Source organism: Haemaphysalis longicornis, unplaced genomic scaffold (genome assembly GCF_048455015.1).
Source record: "Haemaphysalis longicornis isolate Haplotype H1 unplaced genomic scaffold, Haemaphysalis longicornis Haplotype H1 scaffold_1, whole genome shotgun sequence".
Classification (NCBI taxonomy): domain Eukaryota; kingdom Metazoa; phylum Arthropoda; class Arachnida; order Ixodida; family Ixodidae; genus Haemaphysalis; species Haemaphysalis longicornis.
Window position 1 is genome coordinate 189089357 of NW_027526203.1, and position 16878 is coordinate 189106234.

The 16878-nt window shown below is 50.9% G+C and overlaps 1 protein-coding gene and 1 long non-coding RNA gene across 3 annotated transcripts in view; one reads left to right on the top strand and one right to left on the bottom strand.

Annotated features, from left to right (window-relative positions):
• Window positions 1-2133: 2133 nt before the first annotated feature.
• LOC144140082 (rap guanine nucleotide exchange factor 2-like) overlaps window positions 2134-16878 on the top strand; it is a 133830-nt gene continuing 119085 nt past the window's right edge. For both annotated transcript variants that reach the window (XM_077672274.1, XM_077672280.1), the window contains exon 1: window positions 2134-2377. In XM_077672274.1, the coding sequence (XP_077528400.1) occupies window positions 2372-2377 (6 nt within the window). In that variant the 5' untranslated portion in view covers window positions 2134-2371. The remainder of the gene's footprint in view (window positions 2378-16878) is intronic.
• On the bottom strand, window positions 7926-11093 carry LOC144140079 (uncharacterized). Its single transcript, XR_013316314.1, has 2 exons — window positions 10709-11093; window positions 7926-9306 (listed from the first exon to the last, which is right to left on the bottom strand). It is a non-coding gene; the product is annotated as an uncharacterized LOC144140079 (long non-coding RNA).

Consider the following 16878-nt stretch of genomic DNA (forward strand, 5'->3'; position numbering starts at 1 on the left):
TATGGTACCTTTCTAGGGGCCATAACACAACGATCAGCAATTTCGCTATGTCCCGGAAGAAAAGCAAAGATGAACGAAACAATCTGACGCTCATAGAGTGCCCCACGGCATTCTGAGGCTTTCTTTTGGGTACTTCTTTTTCCCCTTTTATGTTCTCCCTCTCCTTTTTTTCCGAATGTCCTCATCCCGATCATCCTCAACGACAGCAAAAAAAAAAAAAAAATCCTGTGCACGCTATGAATGTGAAGCAAAATGCGGGGGATTTTTTTTTTTTTTTTTCATTGCAAAACAAGGATGTCCATTTCAGAAGCTCCGTGCAGCACTGTGGAGGCTACATTGTTGTCACCGGACCGCGGAGTGAGCACGCCTATCACCGTGAAGGGGGCGGGGCCTTGAAAGGACATTTCCGTCTCCCCTCTGGACAGGTGGAACCGCAGGGCCCGGACACCTGTTGGCGCATTCCTGATGATGATGATGATGAATAATGGATATCCCTTTGAATCGGGATGTTGGTTGTCAGCAATGGACTTGCCTGCTTTATTCTACTTACTTGCCCTACTCTTGGCTAACCTAATAAATTGGCCTCCCCCCGACCTCCCCCATCCCTGTTTTAGACTCCCATCGCTCCCTCCCCCCTTTTTTCTATCCCCAGCTCTTCAAAATTCTCATCCCTATGATTACCCCCCCTGCGTACCCATCCCTTCCGTACTGTTCCTCCACCACCATTCCAGCCGCCTCGTCGTCACCTCTAGGGCCCTGAAGTTGAGGCTCCCCCTCACTACAGTGTACTAGACTGTACCCTCACCCCAAATCCCAAAGCCTCCGCCAACGTCGTTTCCCCATCGCCCCGCGGCGTTCGTATCTCTGTGCAGCCCATGATATCTTCCTTCGCAATGAGTTAGGCGTCCTCAGTTGGCAGACTGTTGACAACAATCTATAGCCTCCACAGTGCTGCACGCAGCTTCTGAAATGAACTAGAAAAGTCCATTTATAACGATACCGTTTATAACAATATATTGGATATAACGATGAACAGCTATGGCACCGTCAACTTTTGTATTCTTTCTATGGTAATATAAACCGCTTATTACAATGCTCCAGTGCCACGGTATCGGATATAACGATTGAATCCGGTTATATTGTGCACCGAAAGTGCAACAGTGGTGACTCTAATGACGCGGTTGCGCAGCCTACTCAGGTAGTGTCTTCGTATGAGGCCCAATGCGTGACACAGTCCCTCGGGGACTTTGTTTCCGCCAAGGACATTCACCTCAGCTAGGTGAAGCACCTATAGATGCTCTTGGAAAAGATTTGCGCTAGCTTCACACGCGGCAAACAAAGGTGACCGACTGTGGCTCCTTTTCCGCAAATAAGTAGTAGTACGATCTTGCTGGCATGCGAATAAAATGTTTTGAGCTCTGCTCCGTCTTTTTATTTAGCAACCCGCTTATAACAATTATCGGTTATAACGATGGGATTTAATTGGCACTTGGATTGCTTTGGCAGGATATGACGTCAGGAAGTCTCGCCTCCTGCTTCCGCTTCAAAAGCGACGGTGCGACGGAGGCGAAAAAAATTGGTCGAGACCGATCGCTCTCGTCGCGCGACGAAAGCGATGCCAGGCGACGAAAGCGACAGAAATTTCCGTCGCTTTCGTCGCTTTCGCTCGCTTTCGTCGCAAATGTAAACGGGCCTTTCCGAAAAGTGCCCGAGAGAAAAGCGTCTCGGCGGTTTTTCGAAACTTTGGCATGATATACGGGACAGAATGCTCGTAGAAAATAATTCTGATAAAATGCGTTGTAAAAGGCAATTTGTGGTTTTTGTATGCGTGTGTTTTACAACTATAACTTATAATTTGTGTATTTTCCTTTCCGACGAAGAAAGCTCCGTCGGCTTGCGCTGATTGAGCGCTGTAGCACAGAACAGGGGGGATTGCCTGTAGCTCTCGCATCTGAGAAGACGCATCCGCGGGAAACGTCCCGTACGGTGCCTCCATCTCTCAGCGCATTCCGTTACTATCGCCGGCCCGCCGCGAGCGGCCCCCTCGCCCTCCCTCTCATTCGGCCCCCCTCTGTTCCCCTCCTCGCTCTCCTTCCTGGGGCGACTTGCGCGCCGCCGCACAGTCCCATTCGGAGCTATGGGCGCGTTCGCCCTCGGAGCGTGGTTTCGCTGCTCTTTGCTGTCGTGTTCTCGTGCTGCCGCCAGTCGACCGCTCGCGTGGTACTAACTTCGGGGCAACAAAGTGTGATCGTGTGCTCGTCCGCGTCTGCCGGCGTCGTCGTCGGCCCACAAACATGACTGTCGCCTGTGGAGCGCGTCTTTGGATTACCATGAGTCTTTGCGGACGACAGCGCGCCGTCGGGATAACTCTATGAAGGTAAGCCGAGGGGAGAGAGGCTGCTCAGCGGCCTGCGAGGGGGACTCGTTTCCTGCCCGCCTTGTTGTGAACCGCTCCGCGACGGGACAGAGAAAGAAAAAAACCGCAACCAGACAGCGGTGAAACTTCTCCTCCCGTCCCGGTGCCGTGGCAGCAGGTTCCCGCGGCCCTTGGTCAGCCGCTGGCCTTGCTTACCTTGGCTGCTTTTTTCTTGCGCCCGCAGTGCCAATTCTACTGGGCCCTTCCTTATCTCACCCTGCTGACAGTTCTTTTGCCTCAGGTGTTGGGCCGGATTTCGCGATTGCTGTGTTTTTCTGCTTTTGCAGCCGCTGCTTGTGTACTAGTTAGAGGCGTATACAGCTGGGGTTAAGGTTCCGAAATCATTTTCGCGGCGCATAGCGTATTGCTGACAAAGGTACTAAAGGAAGGAGCACCTTTCGGCCGTACCGGCAGGTAGCCGGCACGCCGGCGCCCCTTGCTCGCCTGCCCAAAGGCTTCTTCCGAGAAGAGGCTAGTTGCTGCCCTCTTCTCCGACCCTCCTGCTGCGACGAGAATCGGCCGGCTTCTCCCTTCCCGTCTGCTGGCCGCGTCGTGCGGCGAGCCATTTCGTGGGCTCGCGGATCCGGCCTTCCGCCCGGTGACCCAAGGCGTCGTAACAGTCATCGAAAAGGCTTGCTTGTTTATTTTCAGCCGAACACTTCGCCAGCCTAACGTTCAACACGTTCGAACAGTCGTACGTACCATGGGGCCGGCCAGTCCGTACACGCCCACGGAAATTTGTCGGAAACCTGAGTCAAACCTCGAAGATAGTTTTTTTTTTTTTTTGTCCTGTAATATGTTTGAACTCCGTGTGTCTGCCCCGGAGGCAAGCATGGAAGTCGTAATTGCTGGGCGAGTCGTCGACCGAAGCGTTAGTCCGGAACCGGTGCACATTAGCGTGTGCAGTACCCGTTTGGGACGAACCAACCGCATCCGCGCGGGGCAGGCCGATGACACGAAGAATGTCATTGCGCTATTGATCGAAAGTTCCGCTGGGACGCACTGGGTAGTTTTTCGTGTGGGCAGGTTGCTGCGGGGAAAAAAAAAAAAAAGGCGTTCTTGAGCCACAACATGGGCCTGAAGTTTCCCCCTGTCCGTCTCAAAGGGGTGTTCTCTCCCTGTCAGTGATTATCCCGTTCCCTTCCTTACGCTTTCGAACCACCGGGTCAGATTTGTTTTTGTAATTGTTCCCTGTACCACTGTCCAACGCGTCAGTTTTTGAATCCTCTCGTTGGCGCATTATCACGAAATCCACTGTCAGACCCTTTTATTTGAATCTTAGAGGGTGACGTACCAAATGCATGAAATGGGAATATATGCCCTAAGCATCGTCCGCTGAGGTAGCAGGGTATGATAGTATTGAACGCAAGCTCAGTGCCTCGGCAGATGCCTTTTTTTTTTTTTCTGTTTAGGAAGTAATCAGGAAGCTGTGGGTTACTTGATTTTCCCATGACAAAAACTTCCTCAGAGTAGTCTCGCCCCGCTTCTGATTCTCCAGGAGAGCCGACGCGCCGTCTAAATTTTCTCCCCACTGGATGCGGCTTAGCTAGGTCATACTGCGTACTGGAGCGCATTTGCCACACCAGCTATTGCACACTGGCGACACCAGCGTGCGACACTGGATATTTTCTGCAGTTCCCTCCTTATCGGCGCCGCGACCGTTGCCCCCGCCCATTTCTTCCGGTGGTGTTTTGATACCATCTTCTGGGCGCCTCTGCATTCTCCTCGTGGGCACGCAGTTCCGAAGACTGAGTCAGCCTTCGGAACTGCAGCTGGCCGCAAGGGGCCCGCAGTGAGTCAAGCCTTCGATCCATCGCCGCCACCCCTCGTGGTTGCGCGATGAACTCGGTGTCACGCATGCGGGCGCCGTGGTATCCCGTCTAGCCACCGTGATGCACGCAGGCCACATTTGCCCCGTCTGGTCGACTGACTGCGTAGCGAACGTGTGGCTGCAGTCGCTGCAGATCGTGTCAAACTTGGGCGAGAAGTGCCCGCCCTTGCGTGTGTCCTGTTTCAGGATTTGCACAGAACTTCGTTTTCACCTTCCTCTTTCTTTTAATGTAACTTCACCTTTTCGTACAAACCCCGTGTGGATGTTTCCTTTTATGATCCAGTGAGGGCACGTCAATGTTTTGTTTGTGGCTCTTAGCCCCTCCTTCTCTTTCTACTTGTATCTCCCCTCCCGTACACCAGCAGCTAGGTTGGTGGGCATTCGTGTTTTTTTGTTTTTTTTTTAAAAGATTAAGGGATACATGCATTAAGTTTCCCCGGCTTACGAAAACGCGGAATGTCCGCGCACTTGTGCTGGAGAATAGTAACGAAGCAAAACGTGTTACATTGCTTTTCAGCGCTTGGGGCATCGCGGCTGCCGAAATTACTTTACGCCGCGCTGTCATCAATTTGGCTCTTCTCGAGCCGAGCGAGCCCGCTCGCTGCCTTCAGTACTGCAAGGCTGCAACACCCCCTGCGTGCTGCTAATTTCCTTTCGGCTCGGCTCTTGACCATCATTAAGATCCTCCTTGTGTTTTCAGTTGCTTAGAATTTTAACGAGGATGAAATGAATTCCTCGGGTGCGCATTCATCTAGTTGCGCGAGATAATTCGCATGCATCCACAGCCATCCGTTCTCTCGGCATCTTTGTGGGGGATGAGAAGCACGTCATGGCTCGTACAGCGCAGTTGGGAACCGATTCTGTGATTGCCAAGCAAGTCTCTGCGCCCGCGGTGAAACTTGATCTGCCGGGGAAACGCCACTCATATCTGAAGCTTTGTAACGTACCGTTCCAATTGGATCGCAACGTTGTCTCGGTGCTGACTGAGCTGAGTAGGCTGAAGCGGAGTTTGCCTCTTGCCTCCGGGTGAGCCGGAAAAGAGGAAAGCTGACAGGCCTTGTTCAGGCGCTCTTAGCTGTAGATTGGGAGCGCGTGGTCGCCGGTACTACCAGACAGAGCAGCCTACCGTGAGCTATGCGAAGCGTTCTGATAATCATTGTGCGTATGTGTTCCTTCGGTGTCAGTGGCAACCACTTAAAAAAATAGTGTTATTAAGATGAGCGTCATCTTTTTATCGAGTCTGCTTGAAGCAAGCTGGCGAGTTGCGACCTGACGAACCGATTGCATTGCATTCGAGCTAACGAACGAATAACCGCTGACTCAAACATTTTTCTTCCGGATTTCATCTTGCAGTTATTTATACAGCGGCCGATTTCTCCGCCGCTACACAGATGAAGTTAGCAGACGACGCTCCGATGGCACCATGCTCACGCTGAAAGCATAGCCTCGCTCGACACGTACAGCGCATGCGTGCTGCTTCGCGCATCACACGGTAGGCTGCTCGCGGCCACGCGCTCTCACGTTCACCCTAAGCGAGAACTGTACACTCTGATTCCAAGAGGGACAGCCCCCCCTTTTCCACGTGACCGCACGGCATCCGGAGATGTTTGGCAACCTCGTGAGACTGTAATGTGGTCGGGTGGCAAACGTGGCATTCACGAGCACAGGGGCAGGGTTGAACGAGCGCACGGTTCAGTTCGACGGTCGCTTGTTTTCTTCCCGTCCTCTCTACGATTTCCTGAAGGTACATTGCGTTTTGACGACAGCCTAATGCCGCACGTTCAAGAGCACCAATGTAATTCGCTGTATGTCTCGTTTCCGCTTGCGCGACGTTACGGCCCGCCAACACACTGTTCGAGGGAACGGGCATTCCAGGCTGTCCAACGTGCCCGCCGGCTCCTTCGCGTATGTCGCGCCTCGGGGAACGACGAACAGCGCTCGTTTCGCCAAATAGTGCAATCGTGGCAGCGACTGGCGGTGTGGGCCATTCGCTGCGATAACCTTACTACCGCACAGCCAGGAGCCCGGTCTTGGTGTTTTTCTCGTCTGGGCGGAGTTGAAGAGGGCAGGCGATAATCCTCGTGGCGCGCACGCCGGCGATGCGCCGTTCTTCGTAGCGTCAGTTGTCCACAGTTCCGTGTAACGCTGCGTCGAAACGGCGCACACTTCGGCCGGCACCGACAAGGAAAAACAAATCCAATCCTTCCGGAGATGAGCCTTCCATTTTCCGCAGTCCCGCCAGGATCGTTTCAGGCTATACGCGATGCAGTTAACATCTTCAAGTCTGCCGATACGTGGGCAACGAGACGCTGGGATTAGACCAGGAAACCTCGGCTTCGGCGGGCCCTTTAGCAACTGTCCCACCTTGGCGGGTCTCTATCACTTTGACCTTGCGAAGCCGTCTACAAGGTTTGAACTTGCATTTAGAGCGGCTGCGCTACAGTGACTCGTCGGTTCCATCTTTGAACACAACCACCCGTCTTTTCTATTTCTAAAGGCGCATTTATTGAATATTCGCCGCGTTTTGCAGTCACAAGTGCTGCATTGAGGTACAGGTCCGCGCAGAAGTAAACGGAGCACGGGAGCGGTGGCCGAACTGCATCGTCGCGCCGCGTATGGGCGCTGACGGGAACCATGGAGCGCCGGTCACGGCCGGACTGGAGCAGCGGCGAGCGCGCACTTTCATACGGCCTGCGCACCCAAGAAGGAACCAACCCTCCGCCCTTCCAACCCGCCTTTCTGTTAGTCGACGCATCGCCTCTGGCCGAGCAGCTGTGTGTTTTTGACAGTGCGCTTCGCTGCCGGCGGGCCGCTCAGCCCGACCGGAGCGTGAATAGCAGAATCACGTCTAGCTAAGCGGTAACCCTATCTCCCTCGACGGGAAATCATTCGCGTCACTGGTCGTGCCCTGTGCCTGTGCAAACCAAGACATCATCCGAAAGGAAAAATAAAAAATAAGAAATATTTCAGTCACGGAAAGTGCCTTGTTTATTTGCCTGTCTCACCATTTTCATATAATACAGTCGCTGATAAGATATGAAGGCCTCGCATATTTTTCTTCATGTGCCCCGAGTTAAAATGTTTCTTTCAATTTTTTGATTAGGCGCTTCCGAATGATAATGTTAGGCTGTTTGACCCAATTAGACCGAAAATTCAGAAGGGGGGAGGAGTCGCCTAATGTAATGACGCACATGTAAATTTACACGGACAGGTATCGCGTGTAGCCACGGCAGGGCTAGAGCTGTGGCAAGTGCGCGCGCGCCGCCGCTCTACCATAGAGAAAGAAATACTGGTAAGAGTGGACACTCCCATAGAGCCCTGCGGCCGAATGACTGTACTGTAGTGTAGCGCACCGAGCGGACGGAGAGCCAAACTACTAACCATACTTTCGTACGTTCACTTTCGGTTTCGGTTTCGCGGACCCGATTTTGGCGGGTAGTTTGAAGGACTGGAAAGCGCTGCTCACAGCGACGGGCATCGGTACGGTATTCGGACGCATTCATGCAATAATTAGTGTTTATTTGAATATATCATTCTCGGGCTTAGTGCCCGTATGCTTTTACAAAAAGAAAACCTTTTTCTGAAAACGTGAAATTGCAATTTACAGTACCACTCACACTTGGTTAAGAATTCTGTCGCGTGTTCACATGTTGCCGAGCCACATAAAAGAGACACACCATAAATGAAGAAATATTTATTGAATGGCACTAAACGGAACAAGTTCAAATTGTCATCATTCTTTGCAACACACATATAATAATAAACAGTAATACACAACAGAGACAATACACAGTAGCGAGAGGAAAATACGTTTCCAGGAATGAAAAAAAAAATGCACAAGTAAAGGTATCACAACCACACAAAGGATTTTTTCTCCACGGTAATTGAAAATGCAGAAAACCCAGAAACTCAGCCATCCACAGATTTACTTGTATATACGACACCCTCAGACGCTGCGCGCTGTTGCAGTCATACTAAAATATCAACCATAACATAATCTAGACACTGGGATACTTGCAACTGTTTACAACCACTATCTCCGCAGATAATTTTCTTAGTCTGGCAATTTCTCCAGTTAGGATGTGAAAGAAGGGAAAAACTTTGGCTTTGATGGCCTCGCTTATTTAATGAACGCTAATGAGATCTATTGCCTCGGGGCAACTTCAAATCAGTAGCAGTAATTGAACAGAAATCCCATTTATGTGGAGATGCACACGCAAAAGGTTAAGAGGAAAAAAATCAACTTCCTATTGGTTCCTTGCAAGGGTGCATTTCCCCAAGAAGCAGGGTTACCTTCCGAAAGCGTTGCCTTCCCAGTAAAGGCAAAGGGCCAGGCAGGGATATTTTAGGTACGTGCACGTAGTCAACCGACAGGTTCCAGGCTCGATTAAGGCACACAAATTCATGCCTTCCGCTGTCAATACGAACAGTCTAATATAAGAAACAGGGAAGCAGTATATGCTTCTCGTGTATGAGACAATGGTGGCACATTACAGAATCCCATAAGCATTTGACAACGTAGGTCCCAACATGGTTCTCTTCATCTAGGCCAGTCCGACAACAGGCAGCACGTATGGTGACAAACGACATTTAGAATGACCTCTTACCCTGGCAGTCTTCATAATGTAAAAGGGTTTTTGTGAATGTACTGTTTTCACAATATTGCAACTAGCAGCAACAATAACTTGCGAGTGGAGTTTGGAGACTATACGCTGTTGTTAGTGGTTTTAATGATATGAGGCATGTCAGTGATAAAAAACCGTTTGTTCCTTGAGTCAACGATAGTCTTTTCAGTGGTCACGCCTTATTGAGTTAGATTTTAGGTGCTAATGGCAAGGTTCAATAGATGGAATACATTTGCGGTATCCATCAGAAGCATCAATAAGGTAGCAAGAAGCATTGCAGGCAGTCCTCAATACAACTGAATAACTCTGGGAGAACAGTTGGCACGGCCACTTTTGTGAGTCCTGTGAGGGCACGATTCATGAAGTGCTTGCACCATGTTTGGTATGACGAATGCAGCTGGCTGGTTGGCTCTGTCTTGAGGGCACCTGTAGACCTGCACAGGTGATAGGTGATATAGTACACAAACTGCTTGCAGTGACAGATGATATGCGAATAGTCTGTAAATTTCACTGCAACTAGTATTCAAGTATTGCCTCCAGTGCCTGCCACCTATTTAAAACACAAGTTCTCTTATTCTATTCAGCAATCATGCGGTCAAGCTATTAGCAACACTTAAAATATGGGTCTTTGTAATTTCGCAACACTGGTTAGGCACATTCTTAATGCAATTCACCTATTGTTTGGGTTAACAAGAATGATAACGCTGCTCACATAGCCTGAATCCCTTTGTCTTTTTTTGTAAAATCAGGACGAAGAGTGAGAGCGAGCTCAACGTTAAACAAACCTGTTGCCCCACGGGCTCGCGAAAGAAGCGCATCCCGAGAACGGGCACCGGGCGAAAGTATATTTGGGCGCTGTGGGGGCACCATGGCAAGCAGCAGTGAGCGTCGTACTGAGTACTACTGACCGCCAAAGGCCATGCCTTAAAAAGATATGACAAGAAATACACAGTTCCGACTGAATAGGTGCAGTCTGCGCAATACGTGTTTAATGAAACTAGCCAAAATATGACCAGAGAAAAGAGAGCAAACGCTTGAAAAAACGGCAAGTGTGGAACAGTTGTATGCAATGCCTGCGATACCGGAATTGATATACGATGTAGAACGAAGACCAAATTTGAAGGTTTCAATGCACTGCGCACTCACCCCGCCTCGAGCAAAGCTGTTATCTGCCGACGAAAGACGTGTTTTTACCGTACCTGGCGCGCCAAAGCGAAGCGACGAGCGCGCGTTATCTGCGTCGGCGAGCGGGTTCGCTTTGTACGCAGGCAGCTTGGTATGCACCCATGTGTAAAACTTACGATGAGTGTAGGGCTGCTGGTTATGCCCAGATAAGTCAAATTAATGCAGATACGGCTACTTCACCGTGTACGTTAGCCCGGACGGCTTTGCAGCGCATCACGGCCATAATAGCAGTAACAGTTGGCCAAGCTAGCAATGGCTAGCTAGTATAATACAACGCAGCATGCGGCTCACGTAATTCAGTGCAGCGACAGCGCACAACGCCTGCTTCGCCTACGGACCGCCGGCCGGCCGGCCACTTCCGTAACTCACAGCCGTCGTTTGCGGGACGTAAACGCTACGTGCGACGACGGGCGCGTACCGCTGGCATCCCTCAGCGCTAGATAAAACGGCACAACCAGCCTGAAATACCATTACGTCCAGCTAAAAAATGGTGTCTTACGCCTTTCCGGGGCGTTTCCAAAGCGCTTATCTTAAAGACGCAGCACTAGCTATGCCTGATTCCCTGAGGTTACGCAGTGCTCGCAGCGTTTGCAGTACAAGGAAACGTAAATATGATACGCCACACCAGCACTTTAAAAAAGAAAGTCTCACCTTTCGTCCAGGATGCAAAACCGATGTCGCAAATAAAGCGCTAAGCGTTTCCTTCTCAACAACACAGGTTAGCACGAGGCTGCAGAAACGCACGTGCAAACGCTGCCGAAAGAGCCAAATGGCGGCTTGCGCTTGCGGCTTGGCCAGGCTTGGCGCAAAGAAGCCACAAAAATTTACATTGACAGCCATTCAACTTGTTACACAAATAAAAATGTGTAGTCTAATGTGTAACAAAATTTTAAAAGTATAATATTGTGTGTTAGCTTAATTTTAAATATATAGTTTTTTACCACTTGCGCCGACTGCCGGACGGCGCACGAGTCACGCCACTCGGCCGCGATAAGCCCGTGTGTCCACTCTTCTAATTTTTTTATTTCTCTATGGCTCTACCTACCCCGCGCGTGCTGTAGGTCAACCGGCGAGGGTTGGTCCGCAGCGACACGAACTAGCGGCGGTCAAAGGTGGGAACTATACCCGAAGCGCAGGCCGTATGAAAGTGCGCGCCCGCCGCTCCTCCAGCCCGGCCGTGCGCCGGTCGAAGAGTGTGTTCGCACTGCCCCCACCGCCCTATCTGATATGTTTAATCGCCGCTCTGCTGGCGTGTCATGCTCGGCGGCGAGACGGTCTTCAAAAGGCAGCGCTGGGCCATAGAGGGGCGCTGGTTGCATTTCCGCTCGCAGGCATCAGCGGTGACTGAATCCGCTGCTCATGAGCTGGGCGAAGCTGCGCCCGCCCGCAAACAAGGCTTGTTGCGCGCTGTAAAGGGCGGCATAAAATTGTAGGCCGCTCCGGTTTGGCATAGCATGTCATTGCGATATAATTAATTGTAAGCCGGCAACAAAATTGCCATGTACAATATAGAAAGCACATTCACAGACATTTTCCAAATTCGGAAAAAAAATCTCGCTTACGAGATTTCTTTTTTAATTTTGGCTTTGTCCAAAGGTGTTGCTGCCGGTCAGTCCTGGTATGTTTTGAAGAAAGGAAAATAGCAAATGTCCATGCGGTAGAAATTCTGTATCAGAGAACACCGTAAACAATAGGTACAATCGTTGCCTGCTATTCCAGCGGGCCTCATACGGCGCATATTTGATTGTCGCATTAACCCTTTCGCTCCCATTGACGATGATACTCATAATAAGATTTTGTACCAAATTAACCGATTAACAGTATGGTCGCCATCGGCCATGACGACGAAACTCGTCATCGGTCATTTTGAGGCTTGACGGCGCTTTTTTTCAAGACATTGAGGCCATGCGGTGAAGCCATCTTTCAATTCAATGCGGAGTTTTATTTAAACCTGCAGCACTTTCTTAAATAATATAAGGTGCTCGTTAAAAATAACAACCTCGGTTTTAATGCGACAACAAAATATCAGCCGTATGGGGCCCGCTGTAATAGCGGGCAACGATTGTACCTATTCTTTACGGTGTTCTCCAATACAAAATTTCCACCGCATGGACATTACTTTTCCTTTCTTTAGAACCCACCAGGTCTGACCAGCTGCAATAACTTGGGACAAAATCAAAATTAAAGAAGAAATCTCGTAAGCGAGATTTTTTTTCCAAACAAGGAAAATGTCTGTTAATGGGCTTTCTATATTGTACATGGCAATTTTGTTGCCGGCTTACAATTAATTATATCGCAATGACATGCTATGCCAAACCGCAGTCGCCTCCAATTTTATGCCCCCCTTTACGGTGCGCAACAAGGCAAGTTTGCGGGCGCGCGCAGCTTCGTCCAGCTCATGAGCAGCGGATTCGGTCGCCGCTGATACGTGCGAGCGGAAATGCAACCAGCGCCCCTCTATAGCCCAGCGCTGCCTTTTGAAGACCGTCTCGCCGAACATTACACGCCAGCAGAGTGGCGATTAAACATATCAGATAGGGTGGCGGGGGCAGTGCGAACACACTCTTTGACCGGCGCTCCATGTTTCCCGTCGGCGCCCATACGCGGCGCAGCGATGCAGTTCGGCCACCGCTCCCATGCTCCGTTTACTTCTGCGCGGACCTGTGCATGTGCGCTTCGTTTCGTACACTGGTCTGAACTGCGTACTCGGCGTTGAGCCGTGGTTCGAAGGCTGTACTCGCAAGGTTGGAAAATTGGAGTTCCGGCCGTGGCTATGTTTTTTCAGGAGGCGATATACAAAAACCTTTGTGTTTACGTTATTAAGGTGATCGTACGTTAATGAACATCTGGTGCACGGGTCTAAAGTTACACTAGCTCTCCCCAACGGGGGCGCTGCATGACGCTTTTGTACAATACTTCTATCTCTCTCTTTCACTTGCAGTAGTGAACTCTGATGTGAGACGGTATTGAGCCTTTTCAGTGAACAGTCCCGGGGACTCGTGTATTGCTGGCGTTCGGTTCTTCCATGGATCGCTGTGGCACCTTCGGTCGTCCTCAAGAGGTTGCCACGGATTGTTCATGAGTGGTCAGTCGAAGTGGCCCATTATCTTGTGTATCATTAGTCCAGCAACCATGGTAACTTTGTCGAGTGCGGAACGTTTCTCTTGCAGTCTAAGCGTCTCTGGAAAGGTGGGGCATCGAGCGTGCCCTTCTCTCTTATCTCTGTCTCTAACTCTCTCCTTTCACTCCCATCTGCTTCCCTTCCCCCGCAGTGGGTTGTATGCAGGTGAGCTCCCTGCCGAGCTCAAAAATATCCCCAGTGCTATTCCTTTCCTTTCCTTTTGCTTTCCCTCAAACCGCAAACCAAACCCCCTTCGTCCATCAAAAGCCCAGCTTCAGACGACTGCTGCTTGCTGCTTCGTTCCGTTGAAAGTTAAACGAGGACTTGTGTGGGTGTACCATTACTTGTGTGCAGCCTTCCGCGTCAGGATGCGCTTCGAGAGTTCCGGCGCCTATAAACTGGAGTGATTTGAGATTTCAGTCGCTGGGGTTGAAGCCCATTTTCCGACCAACAATGCCGAGCCTCGATCCTCCTGTGCTATGTGTGTGCTTGACTGGCGGCAATATTTTCCACAATCTCGTTTCTGAGGTTGGCGGGAAATTGAGGCGCGCGCTGGAACGCGAAGGATGTTTCTTTTTGTTTCTGGCGGACGGCGAACGTGGGTTCGGTTGCAGTGGGCAGAAGAGATGGGCGACGCGGAAATCGTGGGTAGCCGACCGAAGAAAGACTGCACGGGCGGCTCGGAAGGAAAGGAATTCTTTGAAAATCAGGCGGCCGCTTGTGCTGCTTGCTCACTGGCGCGCTGTCTTGGCTCCTCCTTACTGTCGCGCTCGGCTCGGCCTCTGCTGCCGACGCGGTCAAAATTTCGAAATGCGTACCTTCTGTCCGTGAAAGTTCAAGGCGGGCTTGTTCAAGGCGCGCGCTTTGTGGAAGGAAATCAGCTCTTTGATTTCGGTTACTGTGTATGAATGACGAAATGGGTGCGCTGGCTGTTTTCTTTAAGTGGCGAAGCACCCTTAGGGGCTGGCGCTGTTGGCGTCTCCTGTCGTCCCATGTGGTCACGGTACTAAAACACCGGGAAACTCGTTTACGCCTCGCGCTGCAAAGTGACGCGTGCTAAATAAACACCGGTACACTCGTTAACGCCTCGCGCTGGAGCGCTTCATAAAACGCGTACTAAAAATACACCAGGACACTCGTTTACGCCTCGCGCGAGAGAGCTTCGTGCTTCAAAGAAAAGAGACTTTTACAGCAAAGCTGTATACTGCTACCCCCAACGGTTTTATCTCCGTTGGCAAAAACTCAAGGCTCTAAGAATACATAGATGCATATTACCAGCGAAAAAAACACAGGGACGAGGAAAGAAGCAGACGGGACACTCGCTAGACTTCCTCGTCCCTGTGTTTTTTTCGCTGGTAATATGCATCTAAGTCAACACCAACTAGCCCAACTTTCAGCCTTAACTCTAAGAATACACTCATACGCGGCATGCTTCGCCCCTCCCCAGGTTTCACGTTAGTGGAGCCTGGCCGGGGATTTTTTTTTTTTAACTAAAACCGCTGTTCCTTTCGTAATGCTACCATAATAATCAGTGACTGTCGAGCGTTGTCCGTGGGAAAAAAAGCGAGCTTCAGGACAGCCACCTGCTAGCCACACCCCTTTGTGCGATGATTAGCTTTACGCGCTGCAGCATGTTTTTTAACGTCAGCTGTGTACCCACCTTACATATTTCCGTCGTGTATTGACATCCCCCGGATGTCTGTGGAAGAACCGGTGCTATATATGTGCTTGAACACCTAGCAATGTTTCATATATGAGCGTCTACGCGTTTGAAGTGAGAGGGCAAACATTTTTTGCACTGCGCGTGTTTACACTCGATCCAAGACGCGCAGCTGTAAACACCGTGCTGCCGGAAGGCGTACTTCGTGCACCCAAACGCTAACAGCTTGCTCTAGTCAGGTAGTTTCTGCTGATCATAAATCCCATTCATCCTCTGTGAGCTCTCGCTGGCTATTTATCGCGCCCACACCCGCCGCGGTGGCTCAGTGGCTAAGGCGTTGCACGAGAACGCGGGTTCGATTAAAGGCCGCGGCGGCCGTTTTTCTGATGGAGGCGAAAAGCGAAATCACCCGCGTGTTCGAGATTTCGGCGCACGTTAAAGATCCCCAGGTGTTCAAAATTAATCCGGAGCCCTCCACTACGATGCTCTTCATCGCCTGCGTTGCGTCGGCGCGTTAAACCCCACAATCAATCAATTATCGCGCCCACGTCGGCATTTTTGGCGTGATTCGCGGTAGCCATGCGTCACATCCGCACCGTAATCTGGTTAATAAGCAGTGATAGCGCAAACGTCGCTTTTGTGGGCGTCGCAGCGAAGTTCTCGCGTGCGGCGTGGCTCATTGTCACTGATTTTTCGGTGCAATTATTTCATCGCCAGTATGATTTTGTGGCCGCCTTCATTGTCTTTCGATACCGCTTTTATGGCGCCTTTAGCCTCACTTTACGCGATACGCTATGCTTTCTAGATGTACACTAGAGGCTAATAAAGCTCTGAGACAGAGATGGGGGCCTTTTAATGGCTTCCTGTGCGTTCGATCTACGACGGCAACTGCTTGCTGCGCGGAGTAATCCGCTCGCACCCGTTACGTACGAGCTGTAAGCATGAAAGCAAGCTGCCGAAAGTTGCAATGTTTAAGTCTCGTGCGTTCGTGGTGGTGACGCCCGCTTGTCATGTTCATCTGACACCCGTTAACGGACGCTAGAAATTTGTCTTCTGATTTAGTGCTTCGCAAATCGTGGAGCGGAAAATGTGCTTTGGAAGGCCCGCGTGCTTGGGCGCTTTTTCCACTTCGGTGCCTATGAGCGGTGCTGTGCGTTGTCTCTTATTGTGATGCACTCGAAAACTATGCGCCTTTATTCTGTCGACACACATCAAGCTGTCACTCGCGTTTAGCACCCCTTAACAATTCTTTAGAGGGGATTCGTACTTGTTTTTTTTTTTTCCTTTTCATTTACCTGCCTAAAAAAAGTCAAGAAAGATGGCAAGTTTGAATAACACCATCTTTTTTTTTTTCCTCACCCGTAGATGACAATGGGTACTGAAAGTCGAGAAGTAATAGCGGGAGAGCATGAATGAAAATCAGCGGCAACCTGCACAGTCGCCGCGACGATGTAGAGCGGCGGGGCGGAGGTGGAGCAGGATACGCAGTATCTCGACCGTAGCTTATCACCGCTCATTTCACGGGAACCGGCGGGCAGTGGCGTGGCTCTGGCTGAGATAGGAGTGATAACGCTGCCATTGTAACCTTTTCGAATCGATTTCGCGCGCCGGCCGTAATTTCCGAACTCTGGGGTGTTTGGAAATGCAGCGGTGAGCGGCGGAGTTTCGGCGGTGTTTCTTTTTCGCGCGCAGCTCCCCCGCGACGGAAAGCGTTTTCTGGTGCGCGCTTTGTGCCAACCGGGGTGCTGCAGCGGTGGGAGGGAGGGAGGGGCCGCGTGAAAAGACTTCATTGGGGGCAACGCTTTCGCAGCGAGGCCGTGTGTCGCCACGGGTTTTCGCTTAAAAGCGCCGCTGATTGTGCGCTCTTTTCACTCGTGTCTCTCTTGCACGGGGCGAAAGCTGCGAGCAGCAGCGGAGAATGCGAAAAGGAGGAAGAAATAAGAGCGCCCCTTTGCTCTGCGCGCGTGTTAGTTACGCGCGGCGTCGTTCCCTTTTACGCCCTGTATTCTCTCTACAGGCGGGGCCCCCTGCGGAACCGCA